Source organism: Colobus angolensis, unplaced genomic scaffold, assembly GCF_000951035.1.
Source record: "Colobus angolensis palliatus isolate OR3802 unplaced genomic scaffold, Cang.pa_1.0 Scaffold3, whole genome shotgun sequence".
NCBI classification, from domain to species: Eukaryota; Metazoa; Chordata; class Mammalia; order Primates; family Cercopithecidae; genus Colobus; species Colobus angolensis.
The window spans coordinates 27,430,703-27,448,171 of NW_012116265.1; the positions used below are offsets into that span (position 1 = coordinate 27,430,703).

Sequence of the window (17,469 nt, forward strand, 5' to 3'; positions counted from 1 at the left end):
TTCAAGCAATTCTCTTGCCTCAGCCTCCTGACTAGCTGGGATTACAGGCACGCACCACCACACCCAGCTAATTTTTTGGGTATATTTTTAGTAGAGGTGGGGTTTCACCATGTTGGTCAGGCTGGTCTTCAACTCCTGACCTCGTAATCCACGCACCTCGGCCTCCCAAAGTGCTGGTATTACAGGCATGAGCCACCATGCCTGGTAGACTAATCTTAACAGCAGTTGCAAATATTTCCTCCTTGCAGGTGGGATGTTTAAAAGGAAGCCAAAGTGATTTCAGACACAGCTTTTAAAGCAAATGACATAGTATGACTCCCTCTAGCACACACATAGTATGACTGCCTTTACTACCTCACCTTTGTTCTATAAACTGCTGCTTATGCTCTGCAACTACTTAAAATGGGAAAGTTAGAACAAGTGACCTATCCTTTAAATGCTGAAGTAAAAAAGGAATGAAAAATGATGTCTAGTTTCCCTCCTCCCTTTTTTATTTTCTCCATCCCTCCATTCTCTCTCTTCCATCACCCCTCCCTCTTTTTCATTCATCATTAATTTGCAGCTACCAGGACATATGACTCTATAAAGCAAAGGCCAGGTAGATAACTCTAGCTGGGGAACATTTCAGATCAGAAATAGAGATCAGTTATGTCTGAAAGTTAGGTAATTGCAAGTGAAAGCAGTGCATGACATAGGTTGACTGAAAGAGTGGTACTTAACATGCACAAGAGCACTTTAGAAATGCTACTGTCACTGATCTGTAATAGTAAGAATGGCTAATGACAGAGACCTTTGCCATATGGTAGCAGTTGAAGTTGAATGAATAACATTTTGATTTTCCCTTTGAACTCTTGAACTGTGCTGCATGGCTCTAAAACTAATACATTGGTGAAGTTATAGATAAACTTGGTATGTGGAAAGGGAAATGAACTAAAGGATGTCATTTAGATGACCCAGAGCTGCTGGTCACACAACATTTTTTGTTTATTTATATTTCATCAGCCCACATATCAAAGGTTGGAGGAACTGACAGTTGTCTGGTTCAATTAGTGTATTTACGTTAATAAATTAAGCAAAACTTAGTAACTCATAGCCCAGAAACATGATTTAGAAGAATAAATGCCAAATTTTGGGACCATTTATTTACTTCCTATATTTTCAAGGTGAAACTGTAATGTAAAAGGAAAAAAAGATTTATTTCCACTTGGAAAAATAACATCTGGTTTATTTTCTACCAAGTAAAAATTGTATACATTAAACTAAGATGACTGCTTAATGGAATTAATGAATTTTCAGGATGCTGATTATTTAAACATCAAACCAGTGTTCCTAATAAACTTAAAATATTGGAGGCAATTATAAAGTTTATTAAAAACAGTTTGGAATTGTCATGGATACGAGGGAATTAAGTCATTTTTGATATATTTTATGCTGGATGATTAGGCTGTGAAATTGTATAGTAAGACAATTAAAATCAGTCTTCATTTGACCCAAAATATTTCAGACTCTGAGCCAAATGTTTGAGACAGCACACACATGAAGACTGACTCAACATTTCCTCATATAATCTCTTTCAGGTCTCAATGGCAACCTTTTTTCTCTTTCCTACTCTTCCACTCAAGTGCATTCTTGGTAGAAGGGACTCCTAACCTCCACAATTGATGATTACTAGTGATTAATTTAGCAGCATCTGACTGAAGACCATTTTTACCTCAGTTCACCCTTTCATTTCTAGGGATTTCCCTTCTTTGTCAAGCATTACACAGAAGTTCACCATTAATCTAAAGCTTCAATATTAAATCCAAAGGGGCTAGATTGCTATGGATTTTTTTCTTCAGTGCAGATGCACACAGCAGCCTTTTCAGAGTCATGCATTAGTTCATGCCACGCTTCTCAACAAGAACATTTAAGCATGGTAGCCCAAACAGAATTAGATTTAATTGCGGTGTGCTGGTATAGCAGCAAGTTGCCAAAGAGAAAAAATAGCAGCAAGCTGGGTTTTCATGACTCCAGGCAATACTGGGTGCAGAATGGTATGAACAAAATTTCGAAACTAGACCCTTTTTTTTGGATCCTGAGGCAGACAGAAATAGGACAAGGAAAATTGCTAATATAATTGAAAACTATGGCTATAAAAAGACCACATGAATCTGAATTCCATTCAGGGTTTCATGAAACATTAATCCAAAAATATGCTTAAAGTCTTTCTGAATTCACCTTTGTTCTGTAAGTTGCTGCTTATGCTCTGCAACTATGTAAAATGGTAAAGTTAGAACAAGTGACCTATTGTTTAAATACTGATGTCAAAAAAGAAATGAAAAACTACGGTAGTTTTCTTTCTTCCTTTTTAATTTTCTCCTTCCTTCCCTTCTCTTTTTTCCACTGCCCCTTTTTTACTCTTCTTTTCCTCTTAAAATACAAAACACTTGAGTACCAATATACCTACTTTTCTCCCTTGTCAATTCCAAGGGAGAAATATAATACACACACACACACACACACACACACACACACACACACACACACACATATATATATATAATATTAGTCTTTCTAGGTAAAATCCATATCCAACTGTTTTACTGTAAAATAAAATTATTTTATATAATAACCCTTACTGTGTTTCATAATTATTTGCTTTCTCTAGTAATAAAAGTCACATGGAAATTAAGTCAAATTCACTTTAAAAGGTAGATTTGAAAGTGATGCAAGCACATATATTCAAAGGGTATAGGTGACTTCAACTTATCAACCAATGCATTGACACTTATTCATGGACATAAAATAAGTCATCGAAAAATGAAACACGAGTCTGTGTTCCCAAGATATTTAAGTTAAAAAGAAGCAAGTCAGTATGATAAATCAGGCATACTTATAAAACACTCTGACATCATATACATGTGACTAGACAAGTTGAATTTTTCAAAGCTAATGGAAAGGATATCACCATATATTCTCCATTTCTATTTCTAATTTAGCCTATTTCTGATGATGGAATACACTGTAGAAAAAGCCCTCAAGTTCTCTATAAATCTTAGCTGCATAATTCTTGTTAAAAATGAGAATGAAAATGTAAATCCTTTCACAGGGAGGTGCTGCCTGAAGGTGAAAGAATACTATTAAAAAATCTTAAATAAATATAATAGATTTAGGAGTTAAGACTGTAAATATTGTGGATGAATCTACTTTGGAGAATGACAGCTGCAACTGTAAAGGGTAGCAAGCACTTATTCATATAATTAAGTGGCTAAAAATGCAAGGGAAATGCTATCACGATGTTCAAAATGGATTCCATAAGACTCAAAATATGCCCTTAAATTCAACTTAGTGAATGAAAAAAAAAAAAAAAAAAAGACCAAATTCCCTTTCACAAACTACTTTTGCTGTGCATATGCTAATCATTCTGTCCTATAATGCATCCTGAGCTCCTCTTTCTTTCAGGGTCTCCAATATCACCCAAATATATTAGATAACTCAATAAAGCTGATTAAAGGATTTAAAGGATGAAAATTTGCATTCTCTTCCAGTAAGTCATGTTTATAAAGAGTAATGTCATGCCTTGCCTTTATCTCTCCTTTCCGAGATGTCTGAACTTGGCAAATTAATTAAATAAGCCTTACTATCAACCTGACACCATTTCTGATAGATAAAAATGTGGCCTAAAGAAATAGGTACTACGGCATTTTAAAGTTATGTAATAAGACTCCAAAAACTCAAGTCTATTCTAGGAAAATCTGCCTTTACCAAATTCTTTCTTTGTGACTTAACAATAATTTGGTGGAATTTAAAATAACTCCCTCATGACTATTCTATGAACACAGGACTCAAGAATGTTGATTTTCCTACAGACTTTTTTGAACCAATTAGTAAAGACGTTTAGTTTTCAAAGCCAAAGACATTTCCTCTAGTCATATTTTAGAACAACAGAGCCTGAATTCATAGATTATGATTTTTAAAAAATGGACAATATTTCAATTTGTAAAATCATTAAGGCCCCATATTTAATTTCTGCAACATTCTCTATATGCATAATATGGCAATATCTACTCTGTAGCATGTATAGATGTTAAATAAATGCTTGCTGACTTATTATGACCTACTGGTAGTTTCAGCAAAACTGAAGGCATAAACAACCAAGGAAAAATAACAAAACAAGATCAATTATAAGTTTTACATTCACACAGCACATTCAAACCATTATGGTCTTTTAAGCTCAGAGTATGTTTTCTATACATATTTGGCTCTCTGACTGAATTTTCATGTAAAAAATAAAATGCACACAGGGTAACAAGATATAATCCCTTTCATATTGTACCTGAAAAATTCTGTTTTTACATTCATTATGAATTAGCTTTGTCAGGACTCCCTTCCAGTTTCTGAAATTTCATCAGAATATCCCTTCCGAGGAACACAGAGGTATAGCTTATTCAAATTTTAGAGATGGGTAAACTGTGGCAAAGAGAAATGCAACTATAGCTCACCACGTCTGATTAAATCAGACACAGACCTGGCAGTAGAAATCATTACTTCTTTTAACTCACAGTCAGTCATATCTGTTTAACTTTGCTCTGCTGACTCAAAGATCTATATCTTGTTTATAAGATATGAAGGATACAGAGGGTATTTAATAAGTAGCACTTAATAAATGATTAAAGAATCATTCAGAAAAATCATCATTTACTAGGAAGAGGCAGCAAGAAGTAATCTAGGACTAATAATATCACACTATAGAAAATTTACTGAAATTTAATGATACTGGCATAAATCTTTAATATAAACATTCAATTCATATACTCCTTCAACAAACATTGACTGATGATGCTGAGGGGGAAGTCCTTGTCCCAATTTCTATAGTTTCCTCCTCCCTTTACCTTCCACTATAATGAATACTGTAAGGAAGATTGAGCTGTCAAAGGAAGAAAACAGGATGTAGATCCCATTGCCACTCAGAATTGGTCAGGTAAAATGCCTTGAAATAGGCTGGATTCTGTTAGAAGTTAGAGTTCATTTTCCTAAGAAATAATGTTATAATTAGTAGATAGATTCCTACATTAATCCATATATGTCAATTTAAATCTCAATTCAGTTACTAATAGTATACCAGCTAATTAAGAGTTATATGAACACTAGTCTAGAAATCTAGTCACTACTTATAAAGCTACTTTTTGTGAGGAAGTGCTTTGACCACTTACAAACTGGTGATTGCTTGTAGCATATGACATATAATAGAATACAAGGACAATATAATACTGATAATAAAAAAACACTATTCCTACTAGTCATCTTCGGGGTGTGTTTATGTGCATAACTAATCCAGACACTAAATGGGAAAGTTATTTTGGAGAAAAAGACAATTGAAAAACTGGAGAAGATAGTCACCTGGCAGAACGAAAAGAAAGACATTAAATGTCCACGTATTTCATATTCTATATGCTTTACAATGACTAGGAAAAAGAAGTAAGGCAGGAATGGTACAAGTGCTGATGTCAGGTTAAGTCGATAGTGGAGCTAATACTTGTTTCAATCAGGCTGTGGCTAATCACTAGATGTAAAACGTATTTTACTCTGTGACAAACATAGCAGATAATATATCTGAAAGAGTTAGTTGAAACAAAAAATAACTTTACCTTTAATATAACGATAAATATTGATAATAATATAGTCAATATTTATTGAGTACTTACACATATCAGGCACTGCACCAAGTACTATTAAGCTGTTAAATCCTTAAGATACCCCAAAAGGTGGTATCATTCCTATTTTACAGGAATATGAGGTGTAGAGAAGTTAACTTGCTTAAGGTCACAAAGTTAATAAGGGACAGGGTTGGGTTTCAAATCCAGGGTTAGGATTCAAATCTAGCCCCAGACTTTAAACAGCATGTTAAATTGATCTTCAGTAAGTGTACTTCAACAGTACAAGAAAGCCAACAAAATATTAATAACTGCCAAGCATGAACATTTTTAGAATATGGTGAGAAGCTGATTAAACCTGATTCTTTCAGAAAAATAAAGAGGTTATTTAAAAAAAAGTATGTCTCATGATCTCAAGCCCTAAAACCATATGGTAAGCACAGGCTACTTAAGAGACTCTAGGTATCCAAAAAAAAAAAAATCCAAAAAAAAAAAAAAAGAGAAAAGAAAGAAAAGAAAAGGCAACATGAAGAATTTCCAAACATTAAATTTCAAGTGGGTCTTTAAATAACAAATGACTTCAGGAAGTACTGAGCTACTTAAAAGACAGGATTACTATATCTTTCTCAATTCTGGGAGAGAATTAAGCCTTAATGCATTTATATTCATTGTGTGTAATGAATAAACTTCTTTTTTTTGAATATAGAATGGCAAACTCTTTACAGGATCTTAAGAAAACAGCTACACATATTACTTCCTGTGTTCTATAGCTTAGCTGAAGAACACTGGTTGAGAAGGAAATGCTTTGAAAGAGAAAAATGGTGACCGGGGAAAATTGATAATTCTACTTGCTGAAGTCAAGGCTATACATTTCACCCAAATGCATGTTTAGGAGTAAAACCCAAAGGAACAAAAGAAAATTTACCTTGTTGCTGGTCTAAAAGATACTTATCTGAGTCTTTAAAAATTACACTAGGATTGGTGGTAAACCAAATCTGTGTAAATCCATGGAGATGAACCACAGCAATATATGACCATGAGCTGCTTCACATTTCTTAAACCTCTGTAATGTATGGAAAGCTGCCACTTTCATTTTTTTTTTTTTGGCCAAATCCAGGATTTTAAAGTAGATGTGGCTACAAAGCTCATTTATATATCAGAAGTAAGGATTAGGAGACAATTCAAAAGCTGAAATAACAAAAATGACAACATTTAATGACACACTAAATGTCGAAGATGAAAAACAAGAAAGAGTAAAAGATAAGTAGAAGATTTCTATGCAGGGACACTTTAAGAACATTACCATTGACAGAAGTATTAAGAAAGCAGAGCTGGACATATTGAGTTTGAGATCACAAAAAGACATTCAAACAGCAGCTGGAACTGTAAGTATAAATGCAGGTGAGCTATGTCATTTTCATGCTATCACATTATAATATGACATTATAACATATAATGTGCCATCATTTATTTGGGCTCTAACTAGCTATCTCTCTAATTAATCTATTTCATTTGTAAATTCTCTAGAACACAGGAAAGAAAATTTAGAACATTATGATGATAAGCTAATCTGTATATATACAAAGCTGGACTTCACTTAAGTACTTTATGGACTCTCTTCATTCCTACTTTCATGAAGGAGAGGATATACATATTTCCTTTCTCTCTCAAAGATACATATAGTTTATATATTAGTTTTAAGGCAGCTCAAGAACTTTCTAAACTTGTTACACATCCATTAATATTCCCTCATCTTAAACTTTAAATTTTTCTTGCCCTGTTTTCACTGATGGCCTCTTTTATATTGTAAATGATAATTATATGAGGCAATATACAAGGATAAGCAGAAATTCGCTAGTGCCAACTACAATAGTGTGTTTTGAAAATATTTTTATTATGGAAATTTAAAAACATATGCCCAAGTAGACAGAATTCTTCTCAATTCTTTTTAAAGAATGCTTTAATTAGATGGATTTATCAAATATCCCTGTTAAAGAGAAAGTCATATGTTTTCCCATTATCTCTATGGCTTGGCTACTAATTTGTATGTCAGAGAGACAGATACATACTAATTTTATTTTTAACAACACAATTTATATACTCTAGTTCATTTCTACAAATTTGAAAGTGAGGTAGGAATCAATACATTTTAATAGCAGCAGTTGTAGTGTTTTCAAAAGACACAATTCTAAGATTTCTTCACACTATCTCCAGTTTTCTAACTATAGTATACAAATGGCATAAAAATAATACATGTGAATAAAAGGGTGGAACATTGTAGATAAACATATTGAAATAAGTAATAAACCATTATTAAAGATTTTCTAAATGAGATTTTATATAGTAGAACATCTTAGGTGGTTATCTCACAGTATAGAATCTTTACTTTTTGGCTACTGTTTCTTCCTTTGTAAACAGTATGTGGTTCTGGGGTGTTTAAAAAATGTTCCTATTTTTTCTTTCGAAGTAGAAAATGGTATGGTGTTTAAAGTCCATTTACCTTTCTTCCCTTCCTTTTTTCCTCTCTGCCTTCCTTTCTTGAATATGTAGACCTACTCACTGCAATTCAACTGAAACTTCTGTTTGCAAAAGCTCCAAAACTGTTAGGCAGTCCAAGTTTGTTTAGATCCGAATTGGTATCCTAAGAGTGTCTAAGAGTTCAAAGGACAACTATTTTGCATGTTACAGCTTTAAAACCATCTTTCCTTTAGGTAGCTGGAAGCTCTTAAGCATTAAATAAAAACACAATTTTCAGTCCCTGTCTACTCAACAGGAAATAGAGTATTTAGCTTCTAAATGTCAAATTATGTAAATCAACCTTGCTACTGGGAAATCTAAGACATTAAAGATAAGGCTCTAAAGGGTTCAATTTGGACCAGTAAAAGCATGACAACTTGGATGTTTATTAATTTTCTTTGGTTTAGATACTGTTACAAATTATAATAAATTCATATCTAGTATATATTTCAGCTTCTCAAATAAGTCAGAAGGAATTCAATTTCTATCAGAAGAAAGTATTAATTCTGGCTTTGGTTTATACTAAGGGAATTCTGAAGCAAGTCTTTTCAAAGGATTTGAAAAAGGAGCTCTGCTAGAACACTGCTGGAACAAAGTTGAAAATCAGTTAGAAACATGAAAGATGAGTTCTTTTTTTTCCACTTTGCTTGAAGGGATGAAAGACTGTACAATATGAGACACTATCTCACTACATTAATAATATTTTATGTATTCTAAATGTAAAGCCAATTCCAAAGGCCAAGAAATAGCTGGCAGATTATGATTATATTTAAATAAGGCATAGTAGGTAGCTCAATATTTATCAAATGACTAAATAAGAGAAAAATAACAATAAATTACATAACAATAAATTATATTACCATAAATGTTAGATGTCTTTCTAACAGTTCCTTGAATTAAAGTTTTGTGTCTTATAGGTGCATCTTCTCATAGTATATACCCCAAACTATATAAACAACCTGAACAAAGTAAATGGATGAAGTGAAAATACAAGACTACTACATGCTAGTCACAGAGCTAATGACTTTTAACAACTTAACAGGAGAAAGCATGGTATTTAAGAAAAGACAATTTTCTACCACTCACTTGCTAGTTTTATGATCGGCCTCTTTGTGTCTCAATTTCCTCATCTTTAAAATGAGGATGACATTAATATCTACCCAAAATAAGGCTGTTACGAAGATTAATTGAAAATGAGATATCAAAAACAAAGCTTATCACAAGTAAAATAATATATATATATATATATACACGCACACACTTTTTTTTTTTTTTTTTTTTTTTTACAAAGGGACCATAACTACATGGAGAAACATTTGCTAAATAGTATCAGCCAGCTGAGGTTATAAATCTTGTTCCTATACAACTCATGGATAGGTTCATTTTTGAGCAAGGCTTATTTTTTTCATTTAATGAATGACACAGAAAATAGTGATATGCAATTGGTAAACCAACGTGCTACATTAGGGATTGAAGACTTTATTTCTTCAATAGTGAAGGTAAATGAAGATGATGATGTAAATGTAAGGGAAAGAAGAGATCGAGCCATGGAAGGTTTGGCTACCTCCATAGTGATGCTATAAAATAAATACTGTACTTTGTACCAATGATCTTGTCAAGAGGTTTCCAAATGAAAAATCGAAAACTAAGAAGAATATTCCTTGAAATTTTACTTATTAGGGTTTACAGTCTAAAATTCTGTGAAATATTTACCAATTTAAGACTAAAAAGAAATAATTATTTCTAGAAAGAAGATTATCATGAATATTAGATTCCTTAAGGAGTTCTTCATTTTATTGGCCTTTATAGCATCATAAATTAACCATAAACAGCAACTATGGAGACTACAGAGATGTGGCATTGAGTGAAAGAGAGAAACCCTACCACAAATGACAGAAAGAGAAACATACTTCATGACAAATAAAGAAAGCCCATGTGTCACAATGAAAAAAACAAACCTAGATGAAGCCAGAGTTAAGAGCTGAGTGCCATGGTGCGAATGCCACAGCATACATAATCCCCCCAAGAAGCCAGTTCCACATTCCAACGTGAGAGCCCTCCTGCACACATGCTGTCATAGAGAAAGTAATACCCTGATGGATGCTGTAGGCTGTGATTGGAGATGATGCCAATGGTAGACTTCTTACACACTCTCATGGGAAATGGAGAATTGCCTGGATGAAGTGGCAAAAAGAAATGGGTTATATATTTTTTACACTAGCACTCATAATCTTTGGGAATTAAGAAAAGACCTATAGAAAATGTGGTGATGAGATGATACCAACCTTCTCTGTCAAATGTCTTTGTTGATACTACAAATAGCTCATTTGGCTTTCTTTTCTTTGCTTCTCCTTAGTGATAGGTTTCAAGAAGTTAACTCCCCAGGAAATCAGTTTTAAGAGAAAAAAATCTCACAGTTATAACTTGCAAAGTTAATTGAAGAAGATAGCTGCAATTCTATTGTTGAATTCTAAATTCAACTTTGTGAGGCTATGGGTTTGTCATGCCATTTCTTTCAAAGTTTTTTCTTAAAATTTGAGATCTGCAGATGGTATTCTGCCTCTGGTTCTGCATATACTACCTGGTATTTTCAATAGTCCTATCTTTCAAGAGTTTTCTTTGGGATGACATTCTGAGATAATATTTTTGTAATCAGAATTAAGCTGATAATATTGGTCTTAATATGGTAGCTATAGTGGCCTGTACAAAGTAAATACATGTAGAAATTATTTTGTAAAGAAAAGAACGAAGGTCTTAAAATTCATAAAGTCCTTTTTTTTTTTCAGATGAAGTCTCACTCTATCACCCAGGCTGCAGTGCAATTGCATGATCTTCGCTCAGTGAAACCTCCACCTCCCGGGTTCAAGTGATTCTCCTGCCTTAGCCTCCCGAGTAGCTGGGATTACAGGTGTGTGCCACCACGCCTGGCTAATTTTTTTGTATTTTTAGTAGAGGTAGGGTTTCACCATGTTGGCCAGGCTGGTCTCAAACTCTTGACCTCAAGCTATCCACCCATCTTGGCCTCACAAAATGCTGGGATTACAGGTGTGAGCCACTGTACCTGGCCTGAAGTTCTTTTATTTACCTGTCATATTTTGAGGTACATATACTCTTCTTCTTAGCTACTCAAACAGTGCCCCTGCTTTGAAAGGAGACTTAATGGATATTCAAAGTCTGTTAATAATATTTCAATAAATCTGCTTTTCGGAAACAAGAAAACCCATTTATTCTATAGTTTAACACAATATGAATACAAAATTAAACCTCCTAATAGACAAGGAACATAGGACAAATTTCAAGTAAAATATTTTACTAAAAGAACATGAATCTCTTTACTGTTAATCTCTTCCAGATTACAAGAATCTTAGGAAAATATAAGTAGCAAAAAATTATTAAACTAACCTGATGAGATTTAAAAAAAGGAATAAATCTTTTATTTTATATAAAACAGATGCATATTTATTTTCTATTTAATAATCAATTTTGGATGTTTTCCTATGTCTGTGGTTAATGAGACACAATAATCAGTAATTGAATACAAATCTTCAGCTATCAGACACAGACATATATAGATACACAAACTGGAATCTCGCCTTTAGCCAATATGAGTTTAATAATAAGTTACCTAATTCAAAAGAGTCATTATGGAATTAAGGAAGTCAGAGCAATCAAGTTGGCTATCTGGGCTTTAGCTATTTCAATATGATGTAGTGACTGCCAAAAAAAGTTATTCAGACAACAGTGCATCATTCATAAAAATACAGAAATTTCCCCCTAAAACAGGTGAATTTTCCCCCTTTGGTATCCTCGTTCCTTTCAGGCAAGTGCAAAGTGCAAGGCAAAATAAATTAAGGCAAAAGGAAAATAAAATGAGAAAAATGGTGAGGGCGAGCATGTTATTGACCATGTAAGAAAACACGTGCAAAATATACCTCAGATACACTATAGGTAGATGAGCACGAGGGAAGCCGAGCCTGGTTTTGCAGTGGGGAAAAGAAAACACTGTTAAAGAGGAAAGGATAGCATAGTAAGGGTCACAGAGGGTTTAGATGGCTCCATCACCAACACACTTGGCCAGATAATAAAACAGCTATATAAGCAGACACTTGAGTTTGAAAACATGTCAAGACTCAAGTTATTTGAAAGAAAACTTTGAGACAAAAAAATACCTTGCTAAAAAAAAATCCATGATGGAGATGATGCCCTCTGCTCAGAATCTGGTATGATCTTGTTGAGAAGATCCTCATTTAAAAGAGAAAGCAGAACACTGGACAATTTTTCTTACGGTACTGCACTGATCTTCATTGGCTTAACACTAGTGAACTACATGGGAGGTTGTTTATAGAATAACTCTACCATACATGTTCACAGTATTCATTAAAGAGGGCACCAAAGCCAGTATTCTGATTCTGATTTCCTGTTTCGACTATTCCACTTTTGATATTACTGAACCTCTCTTTCTCCACTGAAGAAAGAAGACAATAGAAGAATCAGAAATGTGCTTACTATCAGATTTGTTCTTTAATTGTATTTCTAGTGTCAAGCACAGCAGAATGTAGTAGGTGCTCAATAAATGCTTATTTAATGAATGAAAATACAAATCCCTTTTCTTATATTCTTAGAAAACTGAACTTATGAAATAACATTCAGGAATTTTAAAGCTTACAATCACAAAGAGTTGTGCAAAAAAGTATCATTGCCACTTACTGCTTTGAGGCACTTTCTAAAATATAATGGCAATAGCAACGCTATAAAAATATAAAACCTTAAACACACAACTCTTCAACAGACTTAACCTTTATCAGAATTATCAGAATGATTCACAGAATTTTTTGAACAGCTATTTCATCACTGATTTTTAAAAATAGCTATTTTGTACTCACAATCATGTTTAACCTTTATGATGTTAAATTGATAATGTTCTTCCCTGTTCTTATTTTCTACATTGTCACACTGCCATGTTCAATTCCGTGTACTCTTTCCTTGTTAGGTTGTCTCACAATGCCATGTAAGATGAAGTTGTTAAGTATGTATCCTCTATTTACAAATACTGCAGGAAGTATCAAAATACAAAGGTAGGATGGGGAAATGAAGGTACTGGAGAAGGTGACAGTAGAAGAATCAGAAATGCACTTATTATCTAAGATTTGTTCTTTAACTGTATGTCCAGCATCAAGCACAGCAGAATGTAGTAGGTGCTCAATATATGTTTATTTAATAAATGAATATACAGACCCTTTTTCTTCTATCTTAAAAAACTGAACTGGTGAAATAATGCTCAGAATTTTTAAAGCTTACTATTACAAAGACTTGTGCTAAAAAGTATCATAGCCACTTACCGCTTTGAGGTACTTTTGAAAATATGGTAAATTCTATACATATTCAGAAATTACACATTTTCAACCATATACATATCAGAATTTCTTTAGCAAAATGCTAATTCTAAGAAAATCTTGCTGTGTATGTGTTCTGTGTCTATATCTGTGCCCATAAAACTGAAATACTTCATATTTCAAAACAGTTTGAGAGTCTTGTCATTGTTAAAATGTACTCAGTTCTCTATTTTCTACTGCTGGGAAAACTTACTTGAGATATTTTATTAGTACTTTATCTTTGAACTAAAGTCAGTTCCGAGGAGGGCAATTCTATGGTGCACATTAAACATCTCAGAAACGTGTCACTTTCATGCTAAATGATGTCTTAGGCCACTGCAGGTGATTTTATTAACATCATGAGATTTTTGTTGTTGTTGTTCAAAGCACAGGATAAGACAGATTTTTCTTTTTCTTTTTTTTGAGACAGTGTTTCACTCAGTTGCCCAGGCTAGAGTGCAATGGCGTGATCTCTGCTCACTGCAACTTCCGCCTCCCAAGTTAAAGCGATTCTCCCACCTCAGCCTCCCGGGTAAGTGGGAATACCGGCACCTGCCATCATGCCCGGCTACTTTTTGTATTTTTAGTAGAGACGGGGTTTCACCATCTTGGCCAGGCTGGTCTTGAACTCCTGACCTCAGGTGATCCACCCGCCTTGGCCTCCCAAAGTGCTGGAATTACAGGCGGGAGCCACTGTGCCTGCCCGTTTTTTCTTATTTTTATAATTGAAACCTTAGAATTGAATTAACTACATTAAGAGAATAATAATAAAGTGAAAAGTAGCAAAATTACTCAAAATTAGTCCAAAGACATAACCCTACAATTGAATTACTGTTATCTTCATCATTATTGTAGTCTGGTCATATTTATAAGACATCATCTACCAAGACACTCAGGATGTTACATAATTATTATAAATGAAATAGTAAATAAATGAATATTATTAATATAAATAAATGCCAAAATGCCAAACAAGGAAGGCTCAAATAATGTTCTACATAAAAGAACCAAAAGACACTCAAATTTGCTTAAAGTAAATAGAGTTTACAAAGTGTTTGCTCACCTAAGTACTATTAAATACTTACTTATCTAGGGACTAAAGTTCCAGCTTTTCTTCCCCACTCAAAGTCAGCTGATTCAATGCGAATACCATTTAGATTTTTAAGGTATGAGACTTGATCACATCAGTGTATCTTTTCCAGTTGTATAAAATTTCCCATAGAAGGTATATGACTTTAGGTGAGGCCAAACAGGGCATTTAGCAAAAATCAAAAGTTCATCATGGTCTTCAGGGGAAATATCTTTAAGATGTAATGAGGTAATAAATAGAAAATTGCAATGTGTGAAATGAAAGTACTCTAAAAACATATTTTATATAACGTTTAAGACAGCAATAATGAGATTTATCTTTGTACTCTGAAAACTCAGAAAGGAGCCTCCAATAAAAGAGAAATTTATAATCTATATTCTATCCACATTAGAGTTCCATATTTGAAGACTTTGTGTGTATGTGTGTGTGCAGAGGGGGAAATCTATGTGAAGAGAGAGAGTAGCTAGAGAAGACAATAGAAAAGAAGAGAATAAAAATGTAAAGGTAGACAATTTGAGGAGATCAGTCCTTCCAAACATATGCTTCCTTGTAGAATAATCTGAAACTATCCTCAGAAAAATGAGCAGGCTTCTTTTCTTAAGCTCTAAAATGAAGATAATTTCACAAACTCCATTATAACGCTTCCTATGTCGACGTTATTTTGACACACTAACCAGTTACAGCAGGACTCAGCAAACATTTCTGTTTAAATAGAGAGTAAATATTTTAGACTGCATGAGACATATAATCTGTGCTTCAACTATTCAACTCTGCTGTTGTGTAAGTAACTGTAGGTTATGTGCAAATGAGCATGGCTATAATTCAACAAACCATTATTTTTAAACACTGAAATTTGAATCTCGTATAATTTTCACATGCCATAAAACGTTCTTCTTTTGATGTTTTCCCACAATTTATAAATGCAGAACTCATTCTTAGCTTGTGGGCCTAAAAAAAAAACAGGATTTGCTGATCTCTGAGTTATCACATTAACTTGATAAAAATAAGAGTGCAAAACCCCCCTAAAGACAATGGGTAGATCTATTTATCAAAAATAATTTATATTAGCCCTATTTCATACTACGCCATTTTGGCATTCAGGAAATTAATTGTTAAACATTTAAAAATCATGATTCCAAACACCATTACTTTCTGACTTGATTCAGGTATTTTTCTTAACACTTAATAAAAATGTAGTCTTATTTTGGGTGATAACTCCTCCCTTGACTAACTTTTTTCACTTTAAATACCATCCTTTAATTTGTGTTAGTATAGTTACATACTTACAGATAATTGTCATATTCCTTCCATTTCATTCCTTTCTATCTTAGTTTCACTTATATACCAATAATCTGTCTTCATGAACCATATTTCTTTTTGTTTATCAAAGCCCTTAAAAAAATCACACTTGGTCAGCCAAAACCTATCTACACATATTTGTAGCTGAATAGAAATTTAATATCATAATACATAAACTGAGTATTTAGATGAAAATACAACATTGTAGCATATGAGCTTTTTCATTCCTTTCCTTTCTTTTCTTCTACCTATCTTTATTTCATGAACATTTATCTACTTTTTTCCTGAATATCTTAATATTTACGCTCTCCTTGGCCCCACTGCTCCTCAACTAATCAAATTCTTTGTAGATTTACCTTGATTTATATTCTGTAAAGAAAGTATTCATTTGGATGATCTTATTCTATGTTTTCATTTTCTCTCTCTCTTTTTTTTTTTTTTTTTTGACAGGGTCTCACTCTGTTGCCCAGGCTGGAGTGCAGTAGAGTGATCTTGGCTCATTGCAACCTCCACTTCCTGGGTTCAAATCATTCTTGTGTCTCAGCCTCCTAAGTAGCTGGGATTATAGGCGTATGCCACCATGTCTGACTAGTTTTCTGTATTTTTAGTACAGAGGAGGTTTTTTCCCTTGGACTCAAGTGATCAGCCTGCAAGTAGGGAGGATACTACTTGCCTTTTAAATTTTTTTTGCTATACTGGACAGTTAATATGATCCTTAGACTGATATACTTCATATTTAATATTTTTAGAAACAAGGTAATCAGAACAAAGTGTTTCTCAGTGAGGCTTCCCAAAGTGCTGGGATTACAGGCATGAGCCACCATGTCCTGCCTTATCCTGTCATTTTCAATTCTCAACACTGTCTTCATTGGCCTTTAATCCTGTGCATTACTTTTAATATTCTTCTTACTAGATTCATCCATTTGATTAAATGGAAAATTAATTTTTCCTCTATGTGGTTTTATTCTTCAGTCATTATTATCAGCACATCACCAATCTAAGGATTTGTAGTAAGTTTTGTAGTCATTAAGGTAGAAAAATTCTGCTTAGGTACAAGATGATGATTTTATTATTACTAAAATTACTAAAAACCCACTTAAAGTTCAGAATACTTCTGCTTTGAATGACATAGAGAAAAAGATGATGTATTTTAAGTTAGAAATCAATAATCTACTACATCCTGTTTTATACTATGAATCAATGTTGAATAAATAATGCATTTTAATACGAGAAATAAATATTATTCTTCAAAACATTGTATCTTAGAATATTCTATTTTATATGGTTGATTACATTATCCTTAATGAATAATGGTACCAGGCTCTTCCTTTTCTAAAAAATAACATATTGTCTACATCATCCAATTCAAGCATTAATGATTTAATTAAATCCTTATCTCACACTTCTGAATGATGTCATACCTTCTATATTAAATATTTAATTTTAGCAGTTGCAGTCGTGTTCTCCTAGTTCCTGTCTCTCTGCCAACGCCGCCCGGACGCCGCCCGGATGGCTTCCCAAAACCGCGACCCAGCAGCCACAAGCGTCACCGCCTCCC

General features: G+C 33.5%; 1 protein-coding gene across 8 annotated transcripts in view; it reads right to left on the bottom strand.

The window, feature by feature from the left end:
* Positions 1-17,469, bottom strand: part of GPHN (gephyrin) — a 734,237-nt gene that overhangs the window by 193,800 nt on the left and 522,968 nt on the right. For 2 of the 8 annotated variants that reach the window (XM_011949714.1, XM_011949711.1), the window contains one exon: positions 12,083-12,124. The exons of the other annotated variants lie outside the window; for them this stretch is intronic. In XM_011949714.1, the coding sequence (XP_011805104.1) occupies positions 12,083-12,124 (42 nt within the window). The remainder of the gene's footprint in view (positions 1-12,082; positions 12,125-17,469) is intronic. 8 annotated transcript variants of the gene reach the window in all.